This window comes from Helobdella robusta (assembly GCF_000326865.2).
Source record: "Helobdella robusta unplaced genomic scaffold HELROscaffold_4, whole genome shotgun sequence".
In the NCBI taxonomy this organism is placed as follows: domain Eukaryota; kingdom Metazoa; phylum Annelida; class Clitellata; order Rhynchobdellida; family Glossiphoniidae; genus Helobdella; species Helobdella robusta.
In genome coordinates this window covers 4,304,431-4,322,986 of record NW_008704902.1, presented here as the reverse complement: position 1 = coordinate 4,322,986, position 18,556 = coordinate 4,304,431, and the positions used below count along the sequence as shown (strand labels likewise).

General features: G+C 31.9%; 2 protein-coding genes across 2 annotated transcripts; one reads left to right on the top strand and one right to left on the bottom strand.

The window, feature by feature from the left end:
* Positions 1–4,603: 4,603 nt before the first annotated feature.
* Positions 4,604–9,173, top strand: HELRODRAFT_107137 (hypothetical protein). The gene is made up of 13 exons (XM_009024698.1): positions 4,604–4,706; positions 5,062–5,083; positions 5,907–5,998; positions 6,264–6,321; positions 6,401–6,436; positions 6,801–6,841; positions 7,241–7,319; positions 7,444–7,644; positions 7,713–7,794; positions 7,904–8,115; positions 8,202–8,237; positions 8,545–8,600; positions 8,686–9,173. The coding sequence occupies exons 1-13, from the start codon at positions 4,663–4,665 to the stop codon at positions 8,759–8,761; spliced, it is 1,035 nt and encodes a 344-aa protein (XP_009022946.1). The 5' UTR covers positions 4,604–4,662; the 3' UTR covers positions 8,762–9,173.
* A 16-nt stretch (positions 9,174–9,189) lies between these two features.
* On the bottom strand, positions 9,190–9,765 carry HELRODRAFT_66873 (hypothetical protein; the record flags this gene model as incomplete). The annotated part of the gene is made up of 1 exon (XM_009024236.1): positions 9,190–9,765. The coding sequence occupies one exon, from the start codon at positions 9,763–9,765 to the stop codon at positions 9,190–9,192; it is 576 nt and encodes a 191-aa protein (XP_009022484.1).
* Positions 9,766–18,556: the final 8,791 nt, after the last annotated feature.

Genomic DNA, 18,556 nt, shown 5'->3' with positions numbered 1-18,556 from the left:
CAGGTAAATCTTTACAAGAGAAGTATGATCATATATGCAATGATGAAAGCCAGAGCGGAGGTTAACAAAAAACTTTTAACTTAAGTCTGGTACAAATATTTTTATGAATTATTTCGTTAATTTAAATTTTGTCAGGCAAAGAAATTCGAGAAAAAATTGCGTCCCGGAATCTTTTACTTACTGAAATAGAAGTAAAAAATATTTCTTTATTACATTGTTTTATAGATTTATAGCCGATTGTTATATATACAGAAACTGGAAAGTGAAATGATGAGTTTTGCAATTAAGCGAAGCAATAACAAAGAAAAAAACATGAGTTCTGAGAAGCAGATCGGTAAACTCACATGTTGATAACGTTTTTAAAAAAATATATTTTTATCACCTTTGAAGTTCTCTGTTCTGGTTTTCACCCAATAAGCGTAAGTAAGAATAAATCGAATGGATGTAATTCGATTTTTAAACTAAATAATTTTAGATTTTATTGCGATCTTATGAAAACGTCAAGGATGTTGATTGAATCATTTCAAAATTTATGAAGTTGTATCTTAATAATGCAGACAACTTTATGGAGAAAGGACAACTGGAGTTTCCAGCCAGTCGGGCTCTATTCAGACGAAGTCAATTCACATCATTTGCTGGTCATTCTTATTCACGTCACGGTAATCTAAATTCGTCATAATGTGATTCAAGTCATCACATTTTTGCATATTATTGTATTGTTGTTGTGAGAACTTTTTACAAAATCAACAGAGTGACAATTGATGGTTTGTTGCACATTGCAGGTATTGTTATACCACAATCTCTTGATAAATCACTCAATTTAAGAGGCTACAAAGGAATATCTTAACTAATGCATAATAAATACTCAGAATGTAAAAAAATAAATGTTAAATATATTATGCGTCATTAATTTTTAAAACGGAAAAAGTTAATCGTGTCATATGAAATTGATCAACCAACTTAATAAATAAAAACTTCAAAATAATCTTCCATCAGTCACATGCAGCTTTTGAAAACAAATGGCTTTGCAGTAAAAAGGGAATATAATGTAATAGATTGCCTTATTAAAATATTTTATTTGTATTCAGTGATCCTTTATAGTTGAATTGATCTTTGAAATAAAGCAACAGGGTTATTTGATGTGATATTGCTTCAAAATATGCAAGCCCAGCAACTACTGATGGACCGAATTATCAATCAAGATAAAGAAGCTAAAAATACTACCGTTAGAGTTGTTGATTTTTACTAATAAATAATATTTGTGGTTAGTGAATCATTTTTCTAATTTTACCTTTTGATAAATGTACTTTTGGAGTTGATACAGCAAACACTAACAAGCGTGTTTGCTATTTTGTTAAAGTTATCAGTTAATCTGTTTATTGTTTAAAAGTTGCTAGTTCGTCAACGCTTAAACACCTGATTTTTAAATTACTTCTGATTATTAGTATACTATTAAACACAAACCCACCAACTGTGCTATCGGATGTACAAACCTATTACCTACTTTTGCCCCAACAATGTCGACGCAGCTAAAACAAAATAATCTTTTACTGCGCACATTTATGTCAGTTTGGTGTCTCATTTACTGAATATTTTGTATTTTTCGTTATCAAAAAATGTCTGTAACTTTTTTGTGCAAATAATGAAATGATCTTATTACTCCTATCTTTTTATCATTACATCTCGTTTAAATTAAATGAAAACTATTGCATAGGAGCCAGGGAATAGCATCAAGTCGAAGCATTCGAAATCTGTTCCATCATTGTCAAACAGCGGTTTAACTGATGTGGAGCCGTTATTATTGTTCGTTTGCTTTGATCATTTCGATTCTACGTCGATTTATTTTGTCATTTTACTTTTATCCATCAGACCTTACACCATTTTAGCTGCGAACAGTCACTGACAAAAAACAGGGGAATACCGAATTGGAATAAATATTTACCTAAAAACTGTTTTTCGCAAAACGTGCATGCAGTTACAAATTTAGTTTTAATCCGATTTTGGTGATTAATGTCATTTTAGAGCAAAAATTTAAATCAGTTTATGAGAGTTCCATAAATATATTTGATATCATTGCATTGTTTGAAAAAATAAAATCATTGTGTTTTGTTATATAGATATAAAATTTTGATAATTTTCTTTAATTTTTGTCTTTTCGGTGGATCAATCTGATGCAGAGTCGTACCCAGGAAAATTTTTTGCATCTCAAAAGGCTGTTTTACATTTTTTATTATTAAATCCAAAACAAGTTGCAAATATTTAATCGAAAAATTAATTAAAATGTCCTTTTGAAAAGCTTAATTGGATGAGCCTCTTTAAAAACTTAAAACCCTCCAAATAATTTATTTATTAAAATGAGCTTCGTTGACAATGGAAAACTGAGAAAAACAAGAAAATTTCATATAATTTAGTGTAAATATTCGATTTTTATTTTTGCTACTGCAAAATTTAAAATTATTTCAGGTCGTTTCTTTGAAATTTTCAGGAATTTAATTGTACTTACTTGAATTTTGACATTAATTGGAAAACATTTGCATCACTGTTTATAATCAACCACCATAAATGTAGAATGTACATCAACCAACTACAATGAATGTGTTACGTTTGTGATGATCTTGCTCCAGACAAGTGCTCAACGAGAAAAATACCGTAGGACGATTTCAATTTTAAAGTCAAAAACCGTCACTCATATAATCATAGACATATTAACTAGTTTCTATATCTTTGGAAAAAATTAATAAACGTAAGATTGTGATGGAATGCGGAAACGCATTTAGGTACTCAAGTAAAAAAACTTAGAATTGATACAGCCTGGTAATTACAGCAGACTTCAGAGATGTTTATTACGAAATAAACGTAGATAAGCAGTATAACGTTTTGTTATGCTAACTCCTTCGCTAACTAAGCATGAAATTGGTGCAAAATAGCATGGAATGGAAGCAAAGATTTGATATACCTTTGGTTGAAGATATGAAGAACATAATTAAAGATATACAGATAATATATCTGTAACATTGTAAGTGGTTCTGCGTATGTCAGAGCTGCAATAATAAAGACTGGAAAAAAAATTCACGATTGACTTGCCAGCATTTTTAGTGATTACTTTTGTAAAATTAAACTTAATGCAGGCATAACGTCAATGCTCATAGGTAAAACTTAAAAATAAAAAGAATACCTGAGAACATTGGATGAGAATATTCAATTTTTACTTTTGCTTTTGCTACTGCAAAATCTAAAATTATTTCAGGTCGTTTCTTTGAAATTTTCAGGAATTTCATATTTTCGTAGTGGTTCTTACACAGACCATAATCTTCTGAACCACTTTAAACCCCGTTAATAATAATAATAAAAGAGGCTCATCCAATGTTCTCAGGTATTCATTACTGCCAAAAGTTCAGTCAGGTTTTCGTCAAGCTCACTCTACCGAAACGGCGATCCTCAAAGTGGTTTCTGATATATGTGATGCAGTTGACATGGGCAATATAGCAATGCTTGCACTGCTGGATGTTAGTGCTGCCTTTGATACTGTTGATCATGATGTTTTGCTAGAAAGACTCTCAGTCTTATATGGTGTAACAGGGGACGCACTTAGCTGGTTTCAGTCCTATGACAGACAGAATACAGGTTGTCAACGTTGGGGAAGGTGCAGACACAGCTACGTCAGAAATTACCTGCGGTGTCCCCCAGGCCTCCGTCCTTGGCCCTCTGTTATATATACTATACACTGCCGATGTAGTCAGCGTTGTGGAATCATCAGGTGCTCGTTGCCATTTGTACGCTGACGACATTCAACTATACGGATCTGGGTCTGCGAGCTTGTCCTATCAACTCTCTACAAGTGTCACGGATGCTGTAAAAGCAGTAGGAGAATGGATGACAGCAAATAAATTAAAGCTAAATATAAACAAACGCAATACATGTGGCTAAGAACACCTCATAAACTCCTTCAGGTTGACGGATTCAAAGATCCAGTGACAAATTAGGTGTGGTTATGGATCCAGACCTTTCAATGAAGTCTCATGTAAATAAACTATACAAGAAATGTTTTTTCCAGCTACAAAAACTAAGAGCCATCAGACGATATTTGACAGTTGACTCCACAAAAGCTCTTGTTTGCAGTTTCATTTGTAACAGGATTGATTTTTGTAACGTGATTATGTATGGGATCAACCTTTCGCTACAAGATGATGTTCCTAAGTTCCTAAGTTCATTCCTAAGTTCATATCTTCTCATTTTGGAAAAAGAAGATTCTCAGTCGCATCTGTCCAGATTTGGAATGCGTTGCCTGCTGATCTAAAAAATTTCAACATCTTGAGTCGAAATGAATTCAAAAAACGGCTAAAGACCAAGACTCATTTTTTCAACATTCAACAGCGAAGAAAGTAGAGAGCGCTTCTGAAGTCAACTCATAAGAGGTACTATACAAATTCTGCAATACAATACAATTACTAATCTAAAATTTTTTGTTTCTGAATATGTATGATTTTAACGGATAAACCTATAGACACAAAAATTTAAATTTAAAAATAATACCCTAGAACAATATGCCAAAGAGAAAAACAATTGCGTTGTTTTTGTGTTTTTTCATTATCGCTCTAAAAAATTAAAGTTCTTACCCACATGCCTGTGAAATTTTTCAAATTAAATTGCAGTTAAAAATTTATGATTAGGACTTTTCATTTTCAGATTGCAACACGAAATGACAGGTGCGATCCTTGTTTATGATGTATTTTTGAATTATTTAATTTTATTAAATTTTCTTAATTGTCATGTCCTGGTTATGACATTAAACTGACCCTCACTGCCTTGTGAGTGATGTTAGATCATCAAAGGCTAGGCCCACCGCTTATAACTGTGGTTGCGTAAGGAAGGGCGTCCTGCGTAAAAATTAGCCAAATAAATTACTTATGATGACAGAAGTGACAATGGCCCTCAGTATCCGGCAGAAGAGGGTGCGCGAGGGGTATTTCGGTTTCATCATAGGTAGCCAAACGGCAACCCCCGATTTCGGGGAAAATGTCGTCTAAACGTGTGTTGTTGTTGTAATTTGCTACTCTTCAGCCAACTGAGAACTGTAAAAATAATAAGTAAGTAAATTAGTAAACTAATACAAAATAATTATTAAATTAGATAAATAAAGTCCAAGATAGTTTAAGTTTTCACCATGTTTCAACACTTTTTAATCTTTTAAAATTTAGCATTATATAATCTATTCTACTGCTACTCTCAAATTTAATTTAATTTGAATAAAATAACTATTGTCCATTTTGTTGACTATCCAGATATTTTTTACATTCAACGTCATTAATATCTCCTATCACATTTAAATTAAACATTATCAGCTGATTCTAAATTCATTGGGTCATCTGGTGAAGTATGTTTCTTTGCTTGGAAATAATCAAAACCAAAATTATCTATTTTTTTTATTTGATTATAAACATTATATGATTATTTGAGTTTTCTGGCGTGATTATTTATTGAAAATTACAGTTAAAGTATTTGAAAAGTATTGAATTCTATAATTAAGCAAAAATTTTGTTTTAATCAATGTGGAAAAAATTGATTAAAATATTAATTCTTTGGAAATATATAATACAGTCTTGGCTTATTCACAAGCTCATCAGTTAATTATTAATAACTATAACATAGCTTATATATTTATGATGCATAATTTATGAGACATTGTAAGAAGGCAAACTCATGATGCTCACTCTTACTAAGTTCTCGCTATGATAAATTCTAAGAATTAACAATGTTGCATCATCTTGAAATGCAACATTTTGTTTTTGATTTCATGCTACAGTGCTTGAATTTTTATTGCTTTTCATGATTTGTCTGTCAATTTGTTAATTGCTAATTTTTAAAATTTTAATTGATGTTCATGAATGATGTTTGAAACTGACTTGATAGAAGTAGAGCTGACCTCCTCACAAACATCAAACATCAGTGATCTGTTTTCCTCTGGAACCTACCAGTTAATGAAAGAAGAAATTCCCTCGTTTGTTTTCTTTTTTTTTCATTGTTATATTAAATTAACTTCAACAATGCATTTTTTAAGTTGTGAATCTAGAGTTAATGCTCTCAAATGTTAATTTGTGACTGATTGCAGTTGAATTTTAAAAAATTATTCATTATTGTATTAGATTGGATTTATAAAGTTTTCAGCATGTTTTGGTATCATAAATTAAAATGAAACAAAATGATAAATTGATTGTATACAAATTTCTTTCTTCCACTAATTTATTTGTTGCTCTGTTAAGCAGATTGGAATCCCACATGAAACTCTTGGAGAACGACATGGATGAGAACTGGAATGCTGTCGTAAGCATTTTTTCATCTGGATGAGTTCTTTTAATTTTTTTCATAAATAAATGATATTTCCACTAAAAATAATTTTCAGGATCTTTCAATTAAAAGAATTGATAATAATGATGATGTGAGTTTTAATAAAGTAGCATAGCTCAAATTAACATTTCAAGCTCTTAATTGTGAAAATATCGCCGCTAATGCTTTCAATTTATTTATTTTGATCCTAATTAGATTTTGCTTTTTAGAACTTATCAATACAATAATCAATAATATTCAGTTTATCACCATTCAGTTCATTTCGTCACTAATTTTTTTAATATTTTGAAGTTTTGCCTATTCGTTTATAAAATTGTTTATAAGAAATGTTTATAAGAAATGTTCTTGAATGTTTAGAATCATTTACTATATAAAGACTTGATTGTTTCATAATCGTTATTATAATTTAAATATTATTTTATTGGAGTTTTATTAATTAATTTTAATGTTTGAAGGTTGAGAGCCTGCAGGAGTTCAACAGCAGTTTTCTCTTTGGGTACTTACTTGAATCAAGTTTCTTGTTTCATTTCAATGTTTTGTAAAATGTCTTGAAATCTAATTTGTAGTCAGTTTTGCTACATTCCACTTTGTGAAAATAATTGTAATTATTTCTATTTTATTTTGTTTAATTTTTATTCTTAAAACCACATTTGACGAAGCTTCATTGTATTGCACATCAGCTGAAAACTACTTCTATTGACCTAGACCACCAACACAAAGGATAATTTTTTTCATTATTTTATTTTTGTTATTAATTTTAACTATAATAACTACTTTTACACACTTCAGACATGAGCCTGCAGATATTTTAATATTTAAGTTTATTTTTCATGTTTAGTTGTACCATCAAATGATTAATTATAATAAATAGTAATTCAATGTTTGATTTGTGAAGGGAAGATTATGATGGGATGCATTCCTTCAAGATCCATTTCGATGAGCCTGAAAAAATAACAAAATCAATGAAATACACAGTTGGTGATTTAACATGCTGTATCGTATATTTAACATAATTCTCACATTCATGTTGTACATCTTGACAATTAAATTCAAGTTGGTATTCATTCTGCTAATACGTGTTTTATTTTCATAATTTAGTTTTCCAAAAAGGAGAATATGTTATTTGCTCAGAATGGTGTCATCTGTGACACACTAGTGCAGACAAGCGGTGTCGTTCCAAGCAGCTCAAAGTTATTTGTCAGTGCAGTTTATACAGGTTCTGATCACCAAGATGTGCCAGTGTTGAGATGTCCTCATCACTTTACAAAACTCGATGACAATTCTGATCACTTCATTTTAGTGGGTTTTCTATAAATTACTGTGTTTTAAATTTTAAATGTTTTTAAATAGATCATTTGTATTTCAAGGTTAACAACTTGAAAGCTGAATATGGGAAATATATAGGAGCTGAACATAATTATGTTGCTATCGCATGCAAGGATATTTCTGGTAATTCGTAAAAATTTTTCTGATCATTTCTATCTAACCACAAATTCTGCTATAAGTAATTGTTCATGAGATGTTCAATCAGTAACGTTTTTTATTTTATTGATTTCAGGAGGGCACTCGATATTTACCGTTCCTCTGGAATTCACATGTTTGTCCACATGCATGGGAGGCATCGGACAGAAACCATTCAAGATAGTTTTCCTTCTGGTCGACCGAGGTCGCTTGTTGGGCAGAAAGTGCATTCCAGCTCGAATCAGCAGGTGCCCTGGAAGAAGCAGGATGAGTGCAGAAAGCAAATATCTCGAGTCCAACAAGAGAAAGGTCACATTATAAATCCTTTTATAGTTTTTAGCAGAAACAGTTGGCTGTTTGCAAATATTTATAATCAAAAATGTTGAAAATTACAGATTGAAATGAAAGAAAACAATTCCGAACTTTTGATGGTATGTACCAAAGAATTGATGCACTTATTTTTATTTCTATATTGCATTTCTATTCATCTACTCATCTAAAAATTGTTTTTATTTTTGAGTTCATCTGGAAGTAAAAACATGGATGTAATCTCTGTAACTGTAGACCTGGGCATTTAATGATTGATTTCGGTACATATATACGTAAATTAATTAACAGACGACTGAGATCTGAATTCACACAAGTTTAACTAAATTGTGAAATGAAAACAGCGTACAATTTTTTGAAGTTATCAAGTTATAGATTAACTTGTCATTTTAACCCATAAATAATTTTAAGGTTCCAAATCCAAAGCACAGGAGAATAATCCAAAGACTCTTGGATGTGCTAGAAAGGTGGTATCAAAAAAAATCCTTATCACCTTTTTCCATTTAAACTTAATTCATTGAATTCAAAATTTGAAATATTTCGTATTTTCAGCCATTCTGACTTTGACTGTAAATGTCAAACCGACCTACATCTTTCGCCTGGCTACTGCATTCTCAATTTCCAATGAATTGTGAAAAAACTGACTATAACTTTTTCAAATATTTTTTTTTTATCAGCGTATACATAAATTTTTTTTATAAACTGTTTTTTTTTAATATTTTGTATGCTTTGTTCTAAATCAGTGATACAAATTCCATATTTTTTAATTACCAGCTTTTACACTTGTTGATGAACGATGTCAAAATTGTCATAAGTATTTTGAATAATGATTATTTGTATATAGATCGTTTTTTATTTCCACATAAAAGTTATAATCTTACATTTAATGTCTAACTTTTACAATTGTTTCAATCTTTTAATGAACACTGTCAAAATTGTCGTCAACATTATGAGCAAATTATGTTTTATAAATGCTTACGAATGTTTGTATTGTTTATGTATGTTTGTATAAATTGTTTATTATTAATTTTATAAACAAAGTTGTAATTTTAAATTTTATTTGGCAAAATATCGACCCAAATTTTCTTCTCTAATGCAAGGCCATCCATCGAGCTTCCTGATGTTGGGCAATCTTTTCATGGCCAATGTGGACCAATCCCCATCTGCGTTGTGCTTCTCCCAAATTGGGTTCCCTATAAAAACTACCTCAATCAGTTGCGGACATTCATTTATTCTCGTTATTTCTGTCCACTCTTTGATCAGATTGTAAGACATATAAAGAACTTTAAGTTTCTTTAACAGTACTATACTCTTCAATTTATCTATATAATTATAGGAGATCCACAATTGCTCCAAAGTATCAGAGACGGCTTCAATTCCCGAAAGACCCTTTATGTTATTTCTGCCGAGGGATAAGATTTTCAAGTTCTTCATTCCATTCAGATTTGATATTTTGTCTATGGCATTTGTTGATAAGGACAACCTCTCGCATTTTATTAAAACGTTCAACGAGGAATCCATTTTTTCGATAAAAGGGGTTTGGTTCCAAAGTTCAACTCTCGTTGCTTCCGATGCCTTGTTTCCAGTCCTTTCTTCCCATTTTTGAATGGCTTCTTTGATCGTCGTCGGCATTACGAAAATATAATTTGAAAAACTGACGTTCAAGTAAGAAAGCTAATCACGCGGAAAATATTTTCAAACCGCAGAAAGTGTTTAAATCGAGAAACATCGTTAGTCGCGTGTGCGACGTCATACATAGTATAAGAATTGAATGAATAATTAGAATATTTTTTAACTCAGGTCAGGAAGCTGAGTATCTTTCACAAAACCTGTGGATAAATCACCGAATAAATATTAATATTAAATGTTTGAATGGTTACGTAACACTTTCAAAAAGAAAAAACAAATCCTACTTAATATTCTAGTACAAGAACCTGACAATATTGCCAATTTTGTTAGAACAAGAAAACTACTTTGAGCGCTGTTTTTAGAAATATTCTTTCTCCAAAATTGATAGTAGATTATATGTAATTTTATCAATATTTAAAACCCCGTTAAACGTTGATTAATTGAATTAATATTTCACGTAGGCCTATGTGTTTTTCAGAGTTCAACCGATCATTTGATTGAATGAATATCAGCGAAATGTAATAAAAATATAATTATTATACTTTATTATTATTTATGAAAATTTTATTTGGCCGATGATGAACTTTCAACTGTCATTAGCTTCATGAAAGTTTATAATCAATTTAATAACGGCAATTAAATTAATATTGATAATGAGTAAAATTGGTAATGAGACTAAGACTAAATAAAGTTATTTATTGTGATTATGTAGTTGATGATATTGAGATGGGATCACCGAATTATTGAGTCGTGAAACATTTAAAGTGTGTTAATGTTTATATAAACAAGCTTCTACTGTACTTGTGACAAATGTTTATTTTTAAAGCAATAACAAATAAGTGACACAACATGTTAATACATATGAATGTGTATTTATTCGTCGCTATGTATACTTATCACTTATAAATGACACAAACACACATAAACACACACACACACACACACACGCTTATGAATGAGTGGTAGCAGTAGCGTTGTGTTTGATGTTTTCAATTAATGCCATACACGTTATCATTACAACATATCCAGCAGATAGATTAGCAAGATGTATTATCGTGACGCCCGGCTAACCTCTCACTCTCAATCAGACATTTGTTTCTAATATTACGCTTTTATTCTTCATTTGAGTGATTAAATAAATAAAAATTACTCGCCCTTTATCTCGCCGACAAAAACGCGACTCTTGCTTACACATTCCGCATTTCAGCTACTCCATTATAAGGCTGGATAAATGGATAGATAGATGGATGACGGATGAATACAAGGATAAATAAATGGATAGATAAATGGATGAAAATGTGGATGAATAAAAGGATGAATGGATGGATGGATGGATGGATGAATGGATGGATAGATGGATGAATGAATGGATGGATTCTCGTGCCTGACTCTTAATGGTTCAATTGAGTGATGTATGTTATTATTTTGTCTCATTTTTGCGTCTGACCTTGTGCAAACTCATAAATTTTTACAAAAATTCATTAGAAATATGTAATGACGTTCTCGTGCGTCATACATTCACTGGTCTGTGTAAGAAAAACAGTTTCGAAATTGAAAATATCTTTGTCTCTCTCTTCCACAATTCTTTTATACACTTCATTACATGTGCGCTTTTAGACGTGTGTAATTTATTAGAGGTCCACAAAGTGTGAATATTACATGCTTGACCTTTGAACTCTTAACTTGTTAATATCTAGCAATTTATTGCATGCTGCTGATATAAGCTTCTGGTAGACGTTTTCATTTTAATTATTCTTCCGAAATTACTACAGTTCGTGAATGCAGTAACTTTAGCAAACATTAAAAAAATATAATTGAAAATGAATGACAATACTTAAATAGCCCTTTTATTTTTTCATAATTTCTCAGATATTTGATTTCTCCAAACCAGCTTTGGATAAATTTACTCATATATCTTTTTAGCTCCATTATATGCGTGAATCATTTTCCAGATACGAGGCGAGAAAATTCAAGAAAGGGTGATATTTGTTGAAGCTTTTGCAAACACTTCTTGCTTATCTGGTTCAAAAGCAGTTTCTCATGCCATCGGTGCGCGTGCAAGTACGCCATCGAATGTTGGAAAATATTACGGCACAGAAGGTTTAATTAAGTGTGGGAAGAAAGTTGGACATTATGCACCCATCATACAACAAAAAAATGTTCGAAATCAAAATGAAATATATATTGTTAAAATCAATATTTAAAAAATAAATTTAATTTAAATGACTTCCAATTTAAAGTTCCTTCTTCCTCATCAAATAGATTTTTTATTATTATTACCTTTTTAACTGTTTGGTACTTAAAATGTCCTCTTTCATAAAACTCCCATGATTGTGCGGTACAAATAAATTGAACGTATAAATGGGTGAAGTATGGTTGAAAAAATAAGGTGTGCTTTATGGAGCTCTATGTAGCTAACTTGCCTGCATCTGGTGCTGCTGTGACTAGGTTTGAATGCAGCGAGATTTACGCATATTCACATGCCTGTATGTGCTTGATGCACATAAGAAGTAATTAATAAATATAATGGCAATAAATAAATAATAGATAAAGTAATTTATTTACTTTTGTAAACACCATTATCATGTGCGTCTCAGTGCACAGGCTGTTCTCGATTTAGAAATTTTTATTTATGGATGTAATTTATGGTTTCAGGCGGTTGGACAAGTTAATGCAATTTTGTGGCGTTGTAGAGAAAAGAGATAGAGCCATCTTTATTTCGCCCACCAATGTCTTTTTATCAATTTTGCAGACGTACCTGGTATGCCCGGACAGCTTTCAACGAATGCAACAAATAAATGTTATTGTTTGTACGTACAAACGCAACTTCAAAAGCAATCGCACTCTCAAAACATTACATAATTCTCGGTTTGATGATATTTGTAAAGCAATTCACTTAAATGTTGAACAATCGTATCAATTTCACTTTAAACATTCGTAGCATAATCACAAAACTGTACAAAAAAATCACAAAAAGTTGAATGAACTTTCATGTGAAAATGATGCACACAGGCTCAATGAAAAGAACGGAAGAAACCAAAACTATGGCGTCATATTCACTTGTCTCACCCATCCCATGCATGTCTTATGATGCACTCAAGTAATCCCAAGAAAAACTTTTTATGCAGTAATCTGCCATAAATTTGTTAGATGTGTGTTCTCTGCTCTCCCCCCCCCCCCCTCTCTCTCTCTCTCTTAGCTTCTTGTAGTTTTTATTACATTTAAACACATTTTTGTTGCAGTCACAATCATTATCCTCACCGTGCAATGATTACTTTATGAAATTTGGATTACAGTAAAGGAAATTATTTTTTTGAAGATGACTTTGATGGTGTCAATACGGCAATGATAACACAATGGTGACATAATTTTGATGAAGACGATGACGACGACGATGATAATGACGACGATGATGTTGTTACATTGAGAAAGTAAGTTCTCTGTTGTCTGTCACGGCATACACTTGTTTATAATACCAACAGATGATTGCATATTTCAGTGTACTGTACAACTACATTGTATGTTATGTATTATACGCATTCTATGTATGCACACAAAGAAAGTACACAATATCAGTGACTGTATAGGCATTGTACTTAGATACGTACAACAATTTTATAAAAAAAAATAAACATTAAAAGTTTGTATCGTGTTATATGTATACGATTCGAGTCAGTTCGTGCATTCATTCATCTGTACATTTGTATTATTGAATGAATCGCAATTTAAGTGTACGTTAATTCACGTTTTGAATGAGTAAAACAGATGAGATAGTATGAGGAATGATGACAGTGTAAACCGCGGGTCGACCAAGAGAAGGGGCGTAACCAAGGGGGTGCTTTAGGGCTGAAGCCACCCAATTGTATGTTTGTGTGAGGTCTAGGTTATACTTGATAAGAAGCATACTTATATACATTTTTATTTTAAATAGTTTTAGCTCCAATTCTCCAGATAATTTTTTTAAATCTAAGCAAGTCCACAGAAAATTTCTCGCTATGCCACTGGCGCAAGTCAGCCGGCAGACAGATGATTTGTATGGACCATGGACACGCCATCGTTTGAGGGTTTTCAAAGGTTGAGGATTGAAGATTCTGAAAAGAAATGGAAGAGACAGTTTTGATGATTAATTTTGATTATTTTTTCAATATTTGTTTTAGATTTGGCTATTTTTTTTATCATGTTAATGTTTGTTAACCTGCTGTAGGATGCGTTCTTGTTGGTTGAAAACTTTTGGGATAATTTTTAAAATGATCAGAACAAAGTTATCTTTCCTTTTTCAATATTTACGTCGTTGAAATTTTTACGTTATTGCATTTACTACCATCATCATCATCATCACCAACGCCATCATCGCTATCATTATCATGACAAACATCTTCCGAACGAATGTGATTGTTCCATTCATCCATCCATCCATTCATTCCATACCCATGTTTCTGTTCATCTTGATTTATGTTCGATGTTCATGCTCTTTTTGACGTTTGTGTTGTTGTGTTGTCGGTGTTGTTGTTGTCGTGTTGTTGTCAGTGTTGTTGTGTTGTCGGTGTTGTTGTTAAGTTGTCGGTGTTGTTATTATTGTTGTTGTGTTGTTGTTGTGTTGTCGTGTTGTTGTCATTGTTGTTGTGTTGTCGTTTTTTTTGTTGTTGCTGCTGCGTTATCATTGTTGTTTTGTTGTCGGTGTGATCTTAACTAATAACTATCTTTTCATCACCAGCCTACGATCTCGTCACTTCATCACCATCATTAATATTCACGCCTCGATGACTTGGCTTGCTGGCTAGATCCAGAGATGACCTCGTAAACAGGAAGAAGATATATGTGACGTCACCTTCTGAGAGTTCATGTTCATAATTGTTAAGTAATATTCACGTTGTTAAGTGAGTTTAATGTTCATAACTGAAAGGTTGAATGTAATTTTTATTTTCTTGTCTTGATTTGTCAACGACTTTGCGTGCAATCCAATATTGTTTATGCAACTATTTTCAATATTTTTTCAACTTTTTTTTTCAACATAATTTTTAATTTGATTAACTGTTGTTCCTACAAAAATTTACATCAAAAGTCTGTATGGTTGTTAATGTTTGGTTTGCTAGTTGGTTGGCTGATTGACTGGTTTGTTGGTTTGATAGTTAGTTAGTTAGTTAGTTGGTTGTTTAGTTGGTTGTTTAGTTGGTTGTTTAGTTGGTTGTTTAGTTGGTTGGTTAGTTGGTTGGTTGATTTGATTAGTTAGTTGGTTGATTGGCTGTTTGGTTGGCTGGTTGGTTAGTTGTTTTTTGGTTAGATAGAAACACATTTTGTTTTAAGCTCTCATGTTTCATTAATAAGAAACGTTTGATCGAGATGTTTATTGAAATGTTGTGCCAAATAATAAAGGTTATGTTGATTGCTGAGTGACAAGTAGAATGGCTTGCAATATGGTCGAATGAATGTGCTGGTCAGTTGTTCAATGAGATGGAACATTGAATAAAAGAAAGCACAAAGAAGCAAGGGATGGCTTACAAATTGCAGTTGTTAGTTGCCTGTGTTAATGAATATAAAATCAGATTTATTTCTGTTTATCAGTTTATGTGTACGTGTGTGTGTGTTTGTGTGCGTGTGCATGTGTGTGTTTGTGTGTATGGGTTTTTGCGTGTCACAAAGGTGTGTGTGTGGGGGGGGGGTTTCGTGTCACAAAGGTATCATATCATGATGTAATTGCTACTAATATTTATTTATTAATATGATTTGTTGTGCTTGTGTATGTGCTGCTTAGCTCATGTTGTTGTGTCTATTTGTGGATAGAGGAACGCATGTATGTGCGTGCGTGTCTGCGTATTTCATATTTACTACTTTGCTTTACATCCAAATACAAATCTTATACATCATTTTTGACGGTTTAATGATAAATGAAAAAACAAAATGACGAACAAAAAACGAACGAACGAACAAACGAACCACTGTGGACAAGCGAATGAACCGACAAAGAAATGAATAAGTAGATAATTGGATAAATATGTATTTGTGAGTGTTTGTGAGTGAGCGAGAGAGTGAGAGAGTAAGTGAGTGAGTGAGTGAGTGAGTGAGTGAGTGAGTGAGTGAGTGAGTGAGTGAGTGAGGGAGTGAGAAAGTGATCTTATGAATGAATGCATGCACTAAGTCGGTATTGCGCGGTGAGCAATATGACATGAGGTCAACTGATCGGGTATTACTCAACTGATCTGCCCTGACACATGTACGTACGAAAAGTTGGCATCAAATCTATTTACTAAACAGTAAGATTATTACATTATACAACTGGGGCAATTTTTAATTGTTTGAAAAATTAATAGAAGAAATTTAAAATAAATAAGAATAATATTATTGCTATTGCTATTATTATTATTATTATTGTTGTTGTTATTATTATTATTATTACTATTATAAAGAAATAGGGTTTGTTATGAAGAAAGAATTGTATAAATGATATTTGGTAATTTTGCAAGGTTGAACGCATGCTCTGTAGTCATTTATCATCAATCCATCCATTCTTGCTTTTCTACATTCATCCATCCATCCATCCAACCATCCATCCATCCATCCATCCATCCATCCATCCATCCATCCATCCATCCATCCATCAATCAATCAATCAATCAATCATTCAATTGCTCATTCAACTGAACTATAAAAAAAATATTCAGATTTTTACAAGCCTCTTTGTTTAATTTTATGTCCGATTGATGTAGCTGGATTCATTCATTTGTTTTTATGGCGAGTCTTCAAGAAGTTGTGTAGTAATGTGGTTTGTGATTGTATGTAAGTGTGTGATGTGTGTGTGTGTGTGTGTGTTTTGCATATACACACACACAAACAAACACACACACACATACACATAGAAAAACTTTAATAAAATCGCGCAAGCATACTAAAATATGTACAGAAGACAAATACATACATACATTTACATGCATTCAAATTCACACACACACACATATATACAAAAACATTTCCATACATACTAGAAACATATACAGAGACAGACATACATGCACCTACAAAAACACATAGACAGACGAGCAAACCAGTGTGTCAAATATGTGCTATGCTCGTTGTCGTGTGCTTAACTAAGAATAATTGAAATGATTGAAATGATTGAAATGATTTAAATGATTGAAATGACTGAAAGGTTACGATGAAAAGATAAATTATTAAGCTAATCAATTTATAACTGAATATATAATCAAGACAATTATTAAACTAATTAGTGCACGACTGGATGGACAATGGAATAAATTAATAAACTAACTTATTAATAGTGGGTGATAAGACAAATGAATAAATGAATAAATTGAATACATAATTAACGAGAAGTTGATTACTGAAATACCAGTCAGTTACACACACACACACCACACATTCACACACACGCACGCACACACACATACACGCACGCGAACAAACACACACACACTCGCACGCAAACAAATACACTCATATTATTCTATTGATTTATTTGTCAATTTTTCTCAATTCGTTAACCATTTCTAGTCAGTTAAATTTTAAATTGTACCTGTTGAAAATAATCGTTGGAAATAAAAAAAATAACTTGTGATTGATTAAAAGAGGTCGGAAATTTGGTGGAGTTCTGGTGAAACAGATAAGGAAATCTATAGTGTTAATTTTCCATCACCATTCTCTTGCTACAACAACAACAACAACAACAACAACACGCAATAAAATATTTTATTCTTTTACCGCAATTTATATGAGAATTAAACGATACCTCTCATCATTGATGTCGTCTCGTAGTTTGCAAATTTCATACCACCGAAACATGTGATTCTTTTCAATTATTATGTAGATTTTTTTCAATATAAACAAGTCACACACACACCCATACACTCACACACACACACACACACAAACATACATATACACACACAAACATACATATACATACACATATACGCAAAAGTCACACATATATACTTATACCTATATAAGAAAAAGTCACACACCCACATAAACATATACACACACCACACATATGTACACACACAAACACATACACATGCATACACATACACACACACAAACATTCATATACATATAACATTGTTTATCGTTTGGATTAGAAGGCTTTTGTTTACTGTAACAGATTTTTTAAATTTATTCAGAGATCACGTGATGATGATGATGATGAGCATGGCGGTGGTTTTGATGATGGTTGTAATGATGGTTTGGTTGCGATGATGATAATGATCATGGCAAGTAAGATGATGGCGGTGATAACAATGATGACGATATGACTACCGAGGTGATGATAGCAGTGTCATAAACTAAATATGACTATGACGATTTTAAATGAAACATTAAATATGTGATAATGTTTATAATAGCGACAATAAAAAAAACCCCGGCTAGGATGATGACGACGATGATGACGACAATGATGATGATGACGATATAATGATAACAGAACAATAAGCTTGATGATGATGATGATGATGATTAAAGTGATGATGATAGCAGATTCAACGGTGCTCAAAAATTAAGTTAACTTTCAAATGAGCCATGCATGTGTTCAATCAAGATATCTCTGAAAATTATTCTCATTTCTCACCATCATCATAGTCGTCGTCATCATCGTCATCATCATCATTATCATCATCATCGTCATTATTATTAATAATTATTATTTATTATCATCATCATCATTCTATGCTACCATCACATCTTTTGATATTTCATTACGTACTTGACCCTTCATTAACATAATGAAGGGTCAACAGAACGAATAACTAATGCTGTGGTTTAATTTTTTTTATTGCTCCTT